The sequence below is a fragment of the Schistosoma haematobium genome, chromosome 3 (genome assembly GCF_000699445.3).
Source record: "Schistosoma haematobium chromosome 3, whole genome shotgun sequence".
NCBI classification, from domain to species: Eukaryota; Metazoa; Platyhelminthes; class Trematoda; order Strigeidida; family Schistosomatidae; genus Schistosoma; species Schistosoma haematobium.
Window position 1 is genome coordinate 24,320,942 of NC_067198.1, and position 15,507 is coordinate 24,336,448.

Below are 15,507 nucleotides of genomic sequence, written 5' to 3' on the forward strand. Positions count from 1 at the left end.
AATTATTAAGAGTGAAACAACAATAACAACAACAATTTACTTCTTTTCTAAGTTGTACAGTCCAAGGTGCAAGATCGTAAATATAGTATCGCATATCATGCGGTAGTGCGTTTGAACTTCTTTTACAAGGATAACCAGTTGGAGATGCTCTTGTTAGTCGACTATCTTGAAGAATATCACCTGGAGATTTGGATCGTGGGAAACCAACACTAGGTGAATGGAATGAATTAAACATTTTCTGATTTTTAATGTTCTTTCTTCTAATTGATGATAGTGACCTGGTACTTTCACTGAATCGTTTTGAAGCCATTAGCCGTACTGCTTTAAACCAATCAGCTTGAGAACTAGGACGACGATGGTGATTTAAAGAATTTATATTCGATGCTCTTGTATAACGACTGTGTGAATTCATCTAAAAGGATAAATATTATTAATACTAATAATGATATTGAGAATAATAATGTAAATTTTTGCTAGTCAATAAAGGTTTGAAATTACGTGTAAGTGTATAAATAGGATTAAACGTTGAAATAACAATTTCTTAATTATTCATTTTGCACAGAATCAATATTTGCCATTTATCATAGTTCTCTTACAATAGTTAACGTTGTTCTAACAATAAAGTTTCAATATTCAGTTTGATTTAAAGTGAATCAATGGAAGTGTATTTCATATTTAATTAGATATTAAATTAATCATTGAAACATTTAACTATACATTCAAGCTTCACATGAACTGTGAAGTTTACTTAATAGGACTATAAAATATCTAATTATGAATATTTTTGTGTAAATTTTATACTGTATTTAGGTCACTCGAAACATATATACTACTCATTAAAGTTTAAAAAATGAATATTTGAGATGTTTCCAGATTTTATCATAATCAATAAGCATTGATGAACAAGCAAGCCAATATTTAATTTGTAGCAAAAATAGAAACTTAACGAACATATAGTTATTCATGTCTCAGTCAATAATGACAGTTGATCAAGACAGTTTTTACGCAAAACAATAATAAATCAAAGCTCAAAAATTGAGCAGACTCAAATTTCTCTGAACTTGGAAATACTAAACTACAATTAATAATTTGAAAAACCAAACATCTCTTATTTAGCAATTAGTTATAATTGTTTGCTATTTGTCAAAGCCAGGTAAAAATGAAAGCACTGACAAAAAAAAACACAAAACGACATTGATTATATCATTAAAATACTATGCACATAGCAATCGTGTTATAATATAATATAATATTATATATATATATATATATATATATATATATATATATATATATATATATATATATATATATATATATATAATTTGACAAAAAAAAGCATTACGTTGTTTTCTATGCCATGTATTGAATTAGCCAATTTTTGATAATTATAGTTCTTATATTTATTCAAAATAGGTGGCGGTGAATCGTCAATAACTCCTGTTACTCCATTTCTTAATGAAGGAAAAAAAATAAAATTAGCATTAAAGTACAAATAATATTCTCTACACAATATAGATAAATGACATTCTTAAGGAAAACAAAGTTTGGTAATGAGAATTTTCAAGCAAAACTGTAATTTCTGGAAGTCAATGACGACCAAACAACTGCATTGACAATTATCATGTATCAACGAGCATCTTTCAATATTCAAAATTAATGCTACCATAACTCAGCATCTTAGTGAATTCTGTATATGTTTAATGAAATCAGTGAACCTACATTAATGTATAAAAGTGTCCAGCTACATAGAAATCATTTATTATTCTTAAGGATAGGATAAAACTTCACGAGGCTGATGTCCCTATTTAACTACAATTACAGTAAGTACATGGAATCATTGGAAAATGTGGGAGACAGTGAGAAAAATGCCCCAAACATTCAAGGAGTTGCTCTGATGCTATCCAAAGAAGCACGTAAAGCACCTACAGGATGAGAATCTTATGCATCCAGAATTATCAAATCATTCTTCACAACAAAAAATGAGGGAATCACAATAAATGTTATCCAATTTTATGCAAACACCAATGATAGCAATGACGATGATAAAAATCAGTTTTATGGGAGGCTGCAATTAATCATAGCAAAGTGCTTAGGAAAGGAACTGACCATCCTGATGGCAGATTTAAACACTTAATTCGGAATGGACAACAACGGTTATAGAGATATCATGGGGTGACTTTGACTGACTGGAAAAAAGGAACGACAATCGAGAGAGATTTGAAAATCTGTGTGCACACACACACACAAAGCTATATGGGTCTCATCGGAACAAACTACAGAGAACCAGATTAATCATATTTGCATCAATACAAAATTCAAAAGGTCAGTAGAAGCCGTGAGAACGAAAAGATGTGCCGACACAGCTTCGGATCACCACCTGGTGGTTGCCAAGATCAATATGAAACCAAAGAAGCACTGAACAACTCAGAAAACAGCATTACACGGGTTCAATACAGCCTTCTTTAGAGATTACGACCAACTCAATGAATTCAAGAAAGGAAGAACAAGAGGATAGCAATTATCAACAGGCGAACAACAACAGACAAAGTCAAGGCACGAACTGAATACACGGAAGCAAACAAGCAAATGAAGAGGAGCATTAGGGATGACAAAAATAAATACGTGAAAGAACTAGCAACGGCAAAGGAAAAACCAACAAGTGAAGGAAATATGAGACAACTAAATGACACGACGAAGAAACTGATAGGGAAATATAGTAAACCAGAGAGACCGGTCAGTGATAACGAAGACGAGCAAATCACTGAAATTCAAGGAGAGAGGAACAGTTTTAAGAACACTTAATTAGACCAGCTACATTGAATCCACCGGATATCGAAGCAGCACCTACAGACCTTACTACAGATGTCACTCCACCATCGATCGAAGAATTTTAGGATAGCCGTTAGATAAATCAAGAGTGGGAAAGTAAAAGCACCTGACAATTTACCTACCGAAGAACAAAAGTCAGACATAAGAGCAATTGCAAAAATGCTCCACCTTCTATTCAGGAAGATCTGGAAGGAGAAACAAGTGCCGACAGACTGGAAAGAAGGACAAGTTATCAAGATTCCGAAGTAAGGAGAACTGAGCGAATAGGAGTACTATAGAGGAAAAAACTATTATCGGTACTAGGAAAGGTTTTCAACAGTATTGTTGAAACACATGAATGGTTCAGTAGACACCTAACTTTGAGATCAACAGACCGGATTCCGTGAGGATCAGTCGTGCACTGACCACATTACGACACTACGGATCATCGTTGAACAATCCATTGAATGGAACTCGTCACTAAACATCAGGTTCCTTGAGCACGAGAAAGCATTTGACAGTATGGATAGGAGAATCTTGTAGAACCTTCTTTGGCACTATGGTTTAGCTGAGAAGATCGGAAATATCACACTGAATTCATACGACGGATTACACTGCAAAGTTGTGAGTGGAGAACAGATAGCAGATTCATTCCAAGTGAGGACTGGAGACAGACAAAGCTGCTTACTCTCTCCCTTCCTCTCTAGTCTGGTGGTTGACCGGATTATGAAGACCTCCACATCTGAGAGGTGACACGGAATACAATGGACATCTTGGATGCAACTAGACGATTTGCACTTCGCAGATGACCTGGCCCTTCCTTCACAAACACACGAATAAATGCAGATGAAGACAACTAGTGTTGCAGAAGCTTCAATATATATCAAGGAGAGAGAAAGGTCCTCAAATACAACACGGAGATCACCGACCCAGTCACACTTGATGGAGAAACTCTGGTAGAGGTGGAAACTTTCTCGTAGCTGGTCAACAGCATCATCGATGAACAAGGAGAGTGTGATGTAGATGTAAAGGCATGAATTACTCAATTACCCATACTAGTTAAACTGAATTTCTGTGTAAATATATGAACATAATAATTAGTAATAATAACGTTAAACTAAAAGAGATTATAAATAATTCACCTGGCATAATGGGAATGGTAAACACTATTATATTCCGTTGTTTTTGATTTAGCATCATAACATGGTAATACATGATGAAGAAGAATATTATTTAAATGTGACCATTCTTCCGGAAGTTCTTGTTGACTAAATATATCCAATACATAAAAATAACCTGGTACATCTAATATTTTTGATGACTTATGTACACTTATTGTCCAGCCTTGAAGAATATGTGTTGAATATGTTCTAAAATAAAATTAAACAGAAACATGTTGTCAAATTAAAATTAATGTAGACAAAGAGGAATATCTGATAAGCTGTAATTACGTACTTATTTTACTGAACTAAAAAAAACTGATCAATTATATAGATGTAGGAAATCGCTTTGTATTTCAGATAAATTATTTGATTTTAACACAAAATATCATTCATTTCAAGATTTCAAAGGCAATTTAGCAGGTAGTGTTATTTTGTTTCGCTTAACCTTACTTACTTTCACCTGTTACTCCTAATGGAGCATAGACCGCCGATCAGCATTCTCCAACCCACTCTGTCCCGAGCCTTCTTTTCTAGTTCCATCCAATTCTTGTTCATTTTTCTCATGTCTATCTCCATTTCTCGGCGTAATGTGTTCTTTGGTCTTCCTCTTCTCCTTTGGCCTTCAGGATTTCATGTGAGGGCTTGTCTTGTGACGCAGTTGGGTGCTTTCCTCAATATGTGTTCTATCCACTTCCAACGCTTCTTCCTGATTTCTTCCTCCGCTGGGATCTGCTTTGTTCTCGCCCACAGTTGGTTGTTGTTCATAGTGTCTGGCCAACGGATCCGAAGTATTTTGCGTAGACAACTGTTAATAAACACCTGTATTTTCTGGATGATGGCTTTCGTAGTTCTCCAGGTTTCCGCACCATACAGTAGAACTGTCTTGACATTTGTATTGAAAATCCTGACCTTGGTGTTGGTTGACAGTTGCTTTGAGTTCCAGATGTTCCTCAATTGTAAATATGCTGCTCTTGCTTCACCGATACGCGCTTTCACATCTGCATCAGACCCACCATGTTCATCAATGATGCTGCCCAAATATGTAAAGGTTTTCACATCTTCCAAATCTTCTCCGTCAATTGTGATTGGGTTGGTGCATGCTGTGTTGTATCGGGGAATCTTGCTTTTCCCTTTGTGTATATTGAGACCTACTGCTGCTGAGGCTGCTGCTACACTGTTCGTCTTCTCCTGCATTTGTTGTTGCGTTTGGGATAGAAGGGCCAGATCATCTGCGAAGTCTAGATCGTCCAACTGCATCCTAGATGTCCATTGAATCACGTGTTTTCCTTCAGATGTTGACGTATTCATGATCCAGTCGATCACCAGGAGAAAGAGAAAGGGTAAGAGTAAGCAACCTTGCCTAACACCGGTCTTCACTTCGAACGACTTTGTCAACTGTCCTCCATACATGATTTTGCAGTGTAATCCATCATAGGAATTCTGTATAATATTGACTATCTTCTGAGGCACGCCGTAGTGTCGAAGAAGTTTCCATAGTGTTGTTCTGTCCACGCTGTCAAATGCCTTTTCGTAGTCAATGAAGTTGATGTAGAGTGATGAATTCCATTCAATTGATTGTTCCACAATGATCCGTAGAGTTGCAATTTGGTCTGTACACGATCTATCCTTACGGAATCCTGCCTGTTGGTCACGAAGTTGGGCGTCTACGCAGTCCTTCATCCTGTTTAACAATACCCTGTTGAAGACTTTTCCCGGTATTGAGAGAAGAGTGATGCCCCTGTAGTTATCACACTTGCTGAGATCGCCTTTCTTCGGTATTTTGATCAGAAGTCCTTCTTTCCAGTCTGTTGGTACTTGTTCCTCATCCCAAATCTTATTGAAGATAATGTGGAGTATCCTTGCAGTTGCCGCTACGTCTGCTTTTAGTGCTTCTTCTGGAATGTTGTCTGGTCCTGCTGCTTTACCACTCTTGATTTGCCTGATGGCCATGCTTATCTCTTCAATTGTTGGTGGGCCAACATCGACTGGGAGGACCGTGGGTGCTGCTTCGATGTTGGGTGGGTTCAGTGGGGCTGGTCGATTCAAGAGTTCATTGAAGTGTTCTACCCACCTGTTTCGTTGCTGTTCAATGTTGGTGACTACCTCACCTTCCTTACTTTTCACTGGTCGTTCTGGTTTGCGGCGATTTCCAGAGAGTTTCTTTGTTATGTCATACAGTTGTCTCATGTTTCCTTCTCTTGCAGCCTTTTCCGCCGTCGTTGCTAAATCTTCCACATATTTACGTTTGTCGGTTCTGATGCTCCTCTTCACTTGTTTGTTTACTTCTGTGTATTCAGCTTGTGCCTTGGCTTTTTCTGCTCTTGTTCGACTGGTATTGATTGCTGCCTTCTTGTTCCTCCTTTCTTGAATCCTATCCAATGTATCAACAGTGATCCATTCCTTGTGATGGTGCTTCTTGTGGCCCAGAACCTCATGATATGTTGAAGTGATTGCCTCTTTGATCCCCTTTCAGTTGCTCTCCATAGTAGTTCCTTCTCCATTGAGTAGATCATGAAAGGCCTGGAACTTATTGCTGAGGACTATCTTGAATTTGTTGAGTTTGTCAGTATCCTGAAGAAAGGCCGTATTGAACTTCTGTGATGTTGTCCGCCACGTTGTGCAGTGCTTCTTGAGTTTCAATTTCATCTTGGCGACCAGCAAGTGATGATCTGATGCCAAATCAGCTCCTCTCTTGGTTCTCACATCTTCCATCGTCCTCCTGAACTTTTTGTTGATGCAGATATGGTCGATTTGGTTCTGCGTAGTGTGATCCGGTGAAGTCCATGTGGCTTTGTGAATGCGTTTATGTGGGAATATGGTGCCGCCTATGACCAGTTTATTGAAGGCACATAGGTTTGCAAATCTCTCACCATTTTCGTCCCTTTCTCCCAGTCCGTGTTGTCCCATGACGTCTCCATATCCAGTGTTGTCCGTTCCAACCTTGGCATTGAAATCTCCCATCAGAATGGTAAGGTCCTTTGTTGGGCACTTCTCGACGATTGACTGCAGCCTATTGTAGAATTGATCTTTAGCGTCTTCATTGTAGTCGTTGGTAGGCGCATAGCATTGGATGATGTTCATTGAAATGCCCTCTTTCTTTGTTTTGAAGGAGGCTTTGATGATCATTGGTCCATGAGAATCCCATCCTATAAGTGCGTTTTGTGCTAGTTTGGACAGCATCAATGCAACTCCTTGTATATGTGGAGCATTTTCTTCTTCATGGCCGGAGTATAACAGGAGTTCTCCTGAAGTTAGTCGTTGTTGTCCAACGCGTCCAGTGTGTTTCACTGATCCCAAGCACCTCTAGGTTGTATCTCCTCATTTCTGCAGCGATTTGAAAGGCTCTCCCGGTGTCCTACATTGTACGAACATTCCATTTACCTAAATAAATGGTTGCTCTGGTTGTCAGAAGGGGCATCGGCCTCGTAACTTCCGAAGGAATTCGGCTTTCATCATGAGGCGTCATAGTTTTTCTAAATGAAGACCTTCTGACTCCCAAGGCAGAGTTTAGAAGGTTTGAATAATTTTTTCTCGTTAGCGTTTTATTAGCGAGTTATTTTTCTACGGGATGGGGTCGCTAACCCCATGCCCAACCCTCCTCCTTTATCCGGGCTTGGGACCGGTAGTAGTCTCCCGAGGGACTCCAGGCGGAGTTTTCGTTTAACCAATAGTTCTTTAACTATTTTTTGTGTTTAGTTTCAGTTGAATCCAAGTGGATAATATTAGATAAAATGACAATTATATATTTATTATTTCACTATATGATTGAATAAAAGACTCAGTGGCTACAAACAAACTAAAAGTTAGTTTGCGAAAAGCTCTCGTTATTGAGAGTTTGTAAATTCAGGGTTACATAGATAATCCGGTACTGATGAGAAATAAACTAAAAACAATGATTTCACCTAATGTCAATATTCATGCAATATAAATTATGAAAAATACTTCACGAAAGCCCCGCCAGTGGTAAAAGCTATAATAATAAGTATTTTGTAAAACCAAGTTTTTTACGATCACAGAATTTATTTCAATCGATAACCAATATTCATATTGAGATTTTTATTTTTTTAACATTAGGTTATTAGCTCAAAACCATTTTAAATTTATAAGAACATAATATTCTCGCGTAAAAATGTTTGGTATACCTAATTGAAGAACACAATCTAATTAGACACACTCCTTTGTATGAACTAAAACGTTTTTGAAGAATCGGCTTTCAGCAAAGTGGTTGGTAGTTTAAATCGTATTCCATTTAGCCGTAACATACACAGTTTGGCTCAAAACCGAGTACATAAAATTGGACTTGATAAATAAGTTACATTAATGGAACCTTTTCCACAAAAAGCATTTTACGTTACCACTACAAATTAGTATGATCATAAAGTGTTGAAAAAATTACCCAAAACAATTAAACTGAGATACTGAAGATTAATACTTTTTCTGAATATAATCAGTAACAATATTTGTTATCGTTAAATTGTTTGATTTACATTTTTTGATAATGAAGCCTTTTCTTAACATATAAGGTACTATTACTGAAAAATTGTCTTGATGGATAAAAGTTATCTGCTACCATCTAACTCGACGTGATCAGTTTACTGTGAAAAAAACAAGCGAGACATAAACATTGGAAAATAAATGCTCACCTTAATGCTAAAGCCATACCAGCTAATGTTTCAGCACGCGTAAAACTGCCAACATGAAAAATTGACAATATACCTAAAATGAAATGAAGTATTTTTAAAACGTTAATTTAGAGATAGAAAGTAATCAATCGTTTCAGTGATTTTGTCTACAATTTCGTGATCAAGATTAGATAAGCACGCAAGGCTCTTATTAATAACATTATGATAAAAAAGTACGTCTAAGCTACAGGTTGAGTCTTTAATTGAGAGTTGTACATCTAGAACAAACCACTTGTTTCTAATAACATGATTGAAAAATAGTTGTAAAATTGCATTCAAAGTAATATATTCTACTGTAAATTACTGATTTTCTGCATCGTTGATACATTACCATTGATTTAATATTTATAAGGCTTCCAAGTCGTTCACTTTCCGGATAGAAAATTGGATATATGAAATTGTTAAGCACATTAATCAACGTTGAATATGAATCCGTGGTTCTTTATTTCAAAGTTCAAAGAAAACGGATGGTTCTGAAGCTTTACAAAATTTAATTAATTAGAAGTACCTGGAAAATTGACCAAGTCAGTAAGAATAACTCGAAGGTGAATAACTAGTTTATTCTTCAACGAAAACAAACATGAAGTACCTATTCATCTGGGAACATGAATGGATATACACAATAAATAGGAGCTTCAATCAATTTATATCTGTTAACTGGTGAACAGACATTATTTCAATGTTGTATACATATTAAACATGTATTAAATGATTATAATTTTGGACATTTAAAATAAACTTATCCATAAAAGCTTATCGGTAGACGGAGGAAGTAAACTTATGGAATTAAAATGGGCTAGACTAATAACTTTGTTGACGAGCGGTTACTAAATTGTGTGGAATGCGTAAAATTAACAAATTCCAGTCAGTAATCATAGATTGCCGATGTTTTGTCCCTATTATACCTACGTTGTATCCGCTGTCCTAATGCTCATAATTAGAAACAAGAAACACTGTAATTACCACAAAGCAAAGCGTTTGGATAAAGTACTATTAATGTTAAATCTCAGTTTCCTAATATAGCAGTTTCTCACAGTATAAGTGCCAGTCGTACGTTCATAGATCAATTGAATATCAAAATCTGCAAGGAACTAGTTTCAAAACGAAAGAAATGAAGAATTAATTTCTCGTTAAAAATCAACTTCAATTATAGTTGATATTCATCTTTGAAGAAGCATTATCTTCTTATCAAATAAGCACAACATAAACAAATGAATAACCATGGTGAATGTGTAGTAAGTATTCGTTGAATGTAAAGGATGTACAACTACAGTTAGAACAAAGTGTTTATTTATAGATACATAATTTGAGAGTCACTAAAATGTGATCGAGCCATAAAAACGTGAAATTTTATGCGGAAAAAACTAACATATTTCTCTCGACCAAATGAATGACTTTTATTCGATTGGTTTGCTGGTATTGAAATGAAAGAGCTAATGATCCATATTTAAAAGAATATACTAAATCAAAATGATGAATTAACACTTTTATTACTTATACTTGTACCTTTGACACCTGAAAATGGACTTTATCTTACCATCTGGGAATGTAAGTTTAATGCCCATATGAGTTCCAGTATAATTTATCCGCCATTCTAACAGAGAAGGTGGGTATAGACGACGTACAGAAGATTCAAGTACAACACGATCTTCACACAGTTCAGCTGATCTGTTGGGTGCATTTTCTCTAATAAAACTACATATGTAAATAGAAATACAGAATCTGAAACATACATTACTAGATACACATTTAAATTCAATGAATAGAGCTTTGATTTCTAACCTAATCACTTTGTTTGAACTTCATATTAAAATACCTGATTTAATGTTTAGACTCCGTCATCAGAATTGATTATCTCAAGTGGTGTTCGTCAGGGCTGTCCACTCTCTCCATTCTTGTTTAACTTTGTCATTGACGTACTTTTAGAGACAACACTTTCCTCATCTAAATTTACAGGGGTTGAACTTCTACCGGGAGGTTCACTTGTTGACTTAGAATATGCCGATGACATAGTTCTATTTGGTGAAGACGCTTACAAAATGCAGAGTCTTCTGACCACTCTAAACAACAATGCAAGCATGTTCGGGATGCGATTCTCTCCCTCGAAATGCAAAATGTTGCTTTAGGATTGGGTTACATCGACACCCGAACTAGTGATAGGGAGTGAAGTAGTTGAGTGTGTCGACCGCTTCACTTATCTTGGAAGTCTCATCAGCCATTGTGGTTTAGTGTGTGACGAAATCTCAGCACGGATACAGAAGACTCGACTAGCTTTTACCAACTTGCGTCATTTATGGCGTAGGCGAGATATCCGTCTATCAACCAAAGGACGGGTTTACTGTGCAGCAGTTCGTTCCGTCCTACTTTATGACAGTGAAACATGGCCGGTAAGAGTAGAAGATATTCGTAGGTTACAAGTATTTGATCATAGGTGACTTCGAAACATTGCTCGTATATCATGGGACCATCGAGTAAGTAACACAGTTGTTAGGAAACGGGTACTAGGTAAGGTTGGCAAATCCATTGATGAAGTAGTGAAACTCCATCAGCTGAGATGGCTTGGACACGTATTACGTATGCACAACGACCGACTGTCTCGACGTGCGATGTTCAGTGGTATAGGAGTAGGTTGGAAGAAAGCTAGGGGAGGCCAGACCAAAACATGGCACAAGTCCATGAAGTCACTGACAAGTGGACTGAGTCATGTTGGTAGGTGTAAACTACCAGGTTGGGGACCACAAGATGATAGCAACCGATGGTGAGAGACCCTGAATGACATGGCTCAAAATCGTTTGCAATTGCGCAGATGCATCTACTCTTTGTGTCCTTCCAAATTTTGATCTCCTGATTCCTCATTGTCTCTTTTTTTTCTCCTCTCAAATTTATTTCACTGTATTATACTCTTTAAATAACATCTCCAAACACTAATCTTCCCGATTACTGCCTATACTCTTATTACCTCTACCACTACGGGATTCGAATCGACCACTGCATCTCTGTGCTAATGTGGTGTGGCAACTCGAACTGATGTACGTATGTACGAAGTTCTACGATGTTACTGACTGACTGACTGATATGAGTGAACAAGCTAAAATAGTTGAAACAAATAGTGTTCATGTCTTCAAGGATTGTATAATACGTAGAAAAATATTTAGAATTTAAACTAAAACACTAGTTAGTCCAAGTGGTTCAGCACTTTATTAAAAAAGCAACTCGTAGAAATATTAGAATGAAGTAAGAAGTCAGAATAAAGACTTCAACATTTATTCATCATTACCATGTCAATTTACTATTAAGTGGTAATGCATCGTTCCGGCTTGATTATTAGATGAGAAATCAGTCTACATTTATGACATAATAATAAGGAAGAAATAGAGAAAACATTTCGAACATTGCCACTTTACTAGTCTCCTCCATGTCTTACACAAATATCAAGGCATTTCGAAATAAATAAAGCATATTGAACCAAAAAGTATACCTCTAAATTGTTTTAGATAACTTCATAGGACCAGTAATGGATACAATCGACAGTTCAAAACACGAATTCATGAATCAGTGTGTGAGGATATATGTTACAAAATCCTCTTCCCTCAACACCGTATTCTCACTAAATATATGACTCAAGTATATATATTTGTAATTGATAAGGAGAAAAAGTTTACACGTGAGGCACTGACGAGTCAAATATATTTTTAGAAAAAAGAAAATGTTAACAAAATTTCTTACCGGACTATAGTGGGTGTTAGTGTTTGCGATAATTGACCACATGTAAGCATTCCTGCAATATGCATCCAAAGACGTCTATATGCTCGACGTTGTATGCCAGACTGTCTAGTATGAGATTTAACAATCAATGGACCATTAGGTCTTGATGGAATGTAAGTACCTCGTTTAGTTTCTGGATCGAACTCGCTTGGCTCATCTTCTGGATCCGAAGTAGAGAAATCTTCTGCTGCATTAGGCCAATTTACAGTCATACTTAATAATTGAATAAGAAATTCTTTATGAAGAGATTTTTGACAAAGAGCCTGTATGTGTAAGAAACAGTTCAAATTCAACAAATAGTAGTAAATATAATTATTATAACTAAATTACAGAATAAAATATTAGCAAACTGATTGCGAATACATTGACATATTAACTAAATTACTATAAAAAGAATGAAAAAAATGGTCAATTGTGTCCTTTATTACAAAAACACTACCAAAATGAAATCATTGATAACTATTTCTTTAATAATCCGAATCAAATGTGAAAATAGAAGTGATCAAATTATCAGCCCTACATACTGGAATTCGTATAACTACACTCACTAGATTAACTTATAAAATAAAAGCGGTTATCCACGAGGAAATATTTTTAACGAACACTTCTTATTTTATTTATTTATTTTAACACATAGATGTTGGTACAAGGAGGCACCAAATACATAAGCGCCACACAAATCTCATTTGATATATGTGAGGGGTGTGATACTACTCGGGTGCGCAAACCGAAGCAGGTGGTTTTCTTAGGGGGGCCACACCCGGAGCCTTAGACCTAAAGGTCTGGTCCAAAAGGCAGTAGAACAACGTAAAGAGATGCAGTCCCATGGTGAACAGTGACTAACGATTGGTTTATGTGCCATTTGGCCCTTTAGGATACCGGAGCACATGTGCACCATTGGTTTGAAATCAGGGTTCTCCAACTCCACTAGGTGAACTCTCCATGTCCACCAACACGATTAAAGCGCCGGACATTCACTTTTCGTCCTGTCAATTTCGTAAACAACACTCCCGCCGCGAGAAGTCAGTGAGTAGGGCGTCCCTAGCAGAGGCTGTATACGCGTGGCCATGTGAGAGCATTTCGAGAGGGAGAGCGGACTATCCCCACTCTCGGCCGTACCAGGGCTTTGAGGGCAACTTACACTTCCAAACTACACAATGGAAATTTTAAACATCGTTCATTTTGTTTATAAATACGCGAACATATAATTTTAAATGAAATTTTAATGAATATGTATATCAATTCATACATTAATTTCCATACACCTGTTCCCTCACGCATGTGTGGAAGAACGATATGGAAACTTCTTCGACGCTATGGTTTAGCTGAGAAGATCGGAAATATCACACTGAATTCATACGACGGATTACACTGCAAAGTTGTGAGTGGAGAACAGATAGCAGATTCATTCCAAGTGAGGACTGGAGACAGACAAAGCTGCTTACTCTCCCCCTTCCTCTCTCGTCTGGTGGTTGACCGGATTATGAAGACCTCCACATCTGAGAGGTGACACGGAATACAATGGACATCTTGGATGCAACTAGACGATTTGCACTTCGCAGATGACCTGGCCCTTCTTTCACAAACACACGAATAAATGCAGATGAAGACAACTAGTGTTGCAGAAGCTTCAATATATATCAAGGAGAGAGAAAGGTCCTCAAATACAACACGGAGATCACCAACCCAGTCACACTTGATGGAGAAACTCTGGTAGAGGTGGAAACTTTCTCGTAGCTGGTCAACAGCATCATCGATGAACAAGGAGAGTGTGGCGTAGACGTGAAGGCAAGGATTGGCGAAGCAAGGGCAACATTTCTACAATTGAGGAATATATGGAACTCAAAAAAACCGTCAACCAACATAGCAGTCAGAATCTTCAATTCGAATGTCAAGATAGTTCTACTGTACGGGGCTGAAACTTGTAGAACTACCACAACCATCATCAAAAAGTACAAGTATTGATAAACAATTGTCTACACAATGTCCGTTGGTCCTATACCATTAGTAATAGCCTACTGTAGAAGAGAACAAACCAACTTTCAGGTGAGGAGGAAATTAGGAAAAGACAATGGAAGTGGATAAGACATACATTACGGAAATTGTCAACTGCATCACGAGGCAAGCATTAACTTGGAATCAGAAGCAGACACGAATAGGATGAATAGCAACTGGAAAGGATTGCCCAGGACAGAGTTCGATGGATAATGCTGGTGGGCGTTCTAGGCGCTACCTCGAGGGGTAGCAGGTATAAGTTCAGCAAAATAAACCAAAAACACCATTAAAATGCTGGTTTGATATTTACAACAGTTGTTTCTTGTATGTATACTGTTTATATAGATACCTATTCGAAGATTGACCTTATTCATTCTCACTTAATTGTAAAATTTATGTAGTGCTTAATAAGTGTCTCATAGTTAAACTGTTTATTTTACTGTTTTAACGGATTATTTATTAGAAAGAAATTTTAATGTATAATTGAAGAAAAAAATCAAAAGGATTAATTAGTTTGGTGCTTCATGTTTGCGAATCTCTTCTTCAATTTAATAATTCATGAGAAAAATGACTTCACATTTATTTTAAAGTTATTGTTTTAATAAGAAAATTCGTTTTCAATAAAATGATGTGAATTAATTAAACAAATTGATTCGATACAAATGTATTTTGTGTTTCTACTAAATACATTTGTAGTTCATACTGATGCGAGAAATAATGTAATGTGTAAGTAGTTAATATCAGTAGGCAAGTGCATAAGGAGTGAAAAGTTCGTAACAATAGATTAAATAGATTATTGAAAAACTAATAAATAAATAAATAAATAAATAAATAAATAAATAAATAAATAAATAAATAAATAAATAAATAAATAAATAAGCAGGCTGATCTAAAATAACGGAAAGTATAAGGTCATAGGAACATTTAATACATGAAATATTTTGGTGTGATTTTTCAAAGTAGATGAACGTCATCGTAAATGAGAATATCACCTGATTAAAGCTGATCATATTATCAATCATAATAACTTTCATTATTGATATTATGTCCGTTGATGATAACTCTATAACAAGTGTGCAATAAGAATATTC

The 15,507-nt window shown here is 36.3% G+C and overlaps 1 protein-coding gene across 2 annotated transcripts in view; it reads right to left on the reverse strand.

The window, feature by feature from the left end:
* Positions 1-15,507, reverse strand: part of MYO10_3 (Unconventional myosin-X) — a 99,781-nt gene that overhangs the window by 37,029 nt on the left and 47,245 nt on the right. The window contains exons 24-29 of one of the 2 annotated variants that reach the window (XM_051213370.1): positions 12,383-12,684; positions 10,194-10,351; positions 8,618-8,690; positions 3,954-4,181; positions 1,346-1,454; positions 41-412 (exon numbers count right to left, since the gene is read on the reverse strand). In XM_051213370.1, the coding sequence (XP_051069344.1) occupies positions 41-412; positions 1,346-1,454; positions 3,954-4,181; positions 8,618-8,690; positions 10,194-10,351; positions 12,383-12,684 (1,242 nt within the window). Of the gene's footprint in view, positions 1-40; positions 413-1,345; positions 1,455-3,953; positions 4,182-7,053; positions 9,130-9,164; positions 10,352-12,382; positions 12,685-15,507 lie in introns of those variants that run through there. The other variant, XM_051213371.1, reaches the window with a different exon arrangement.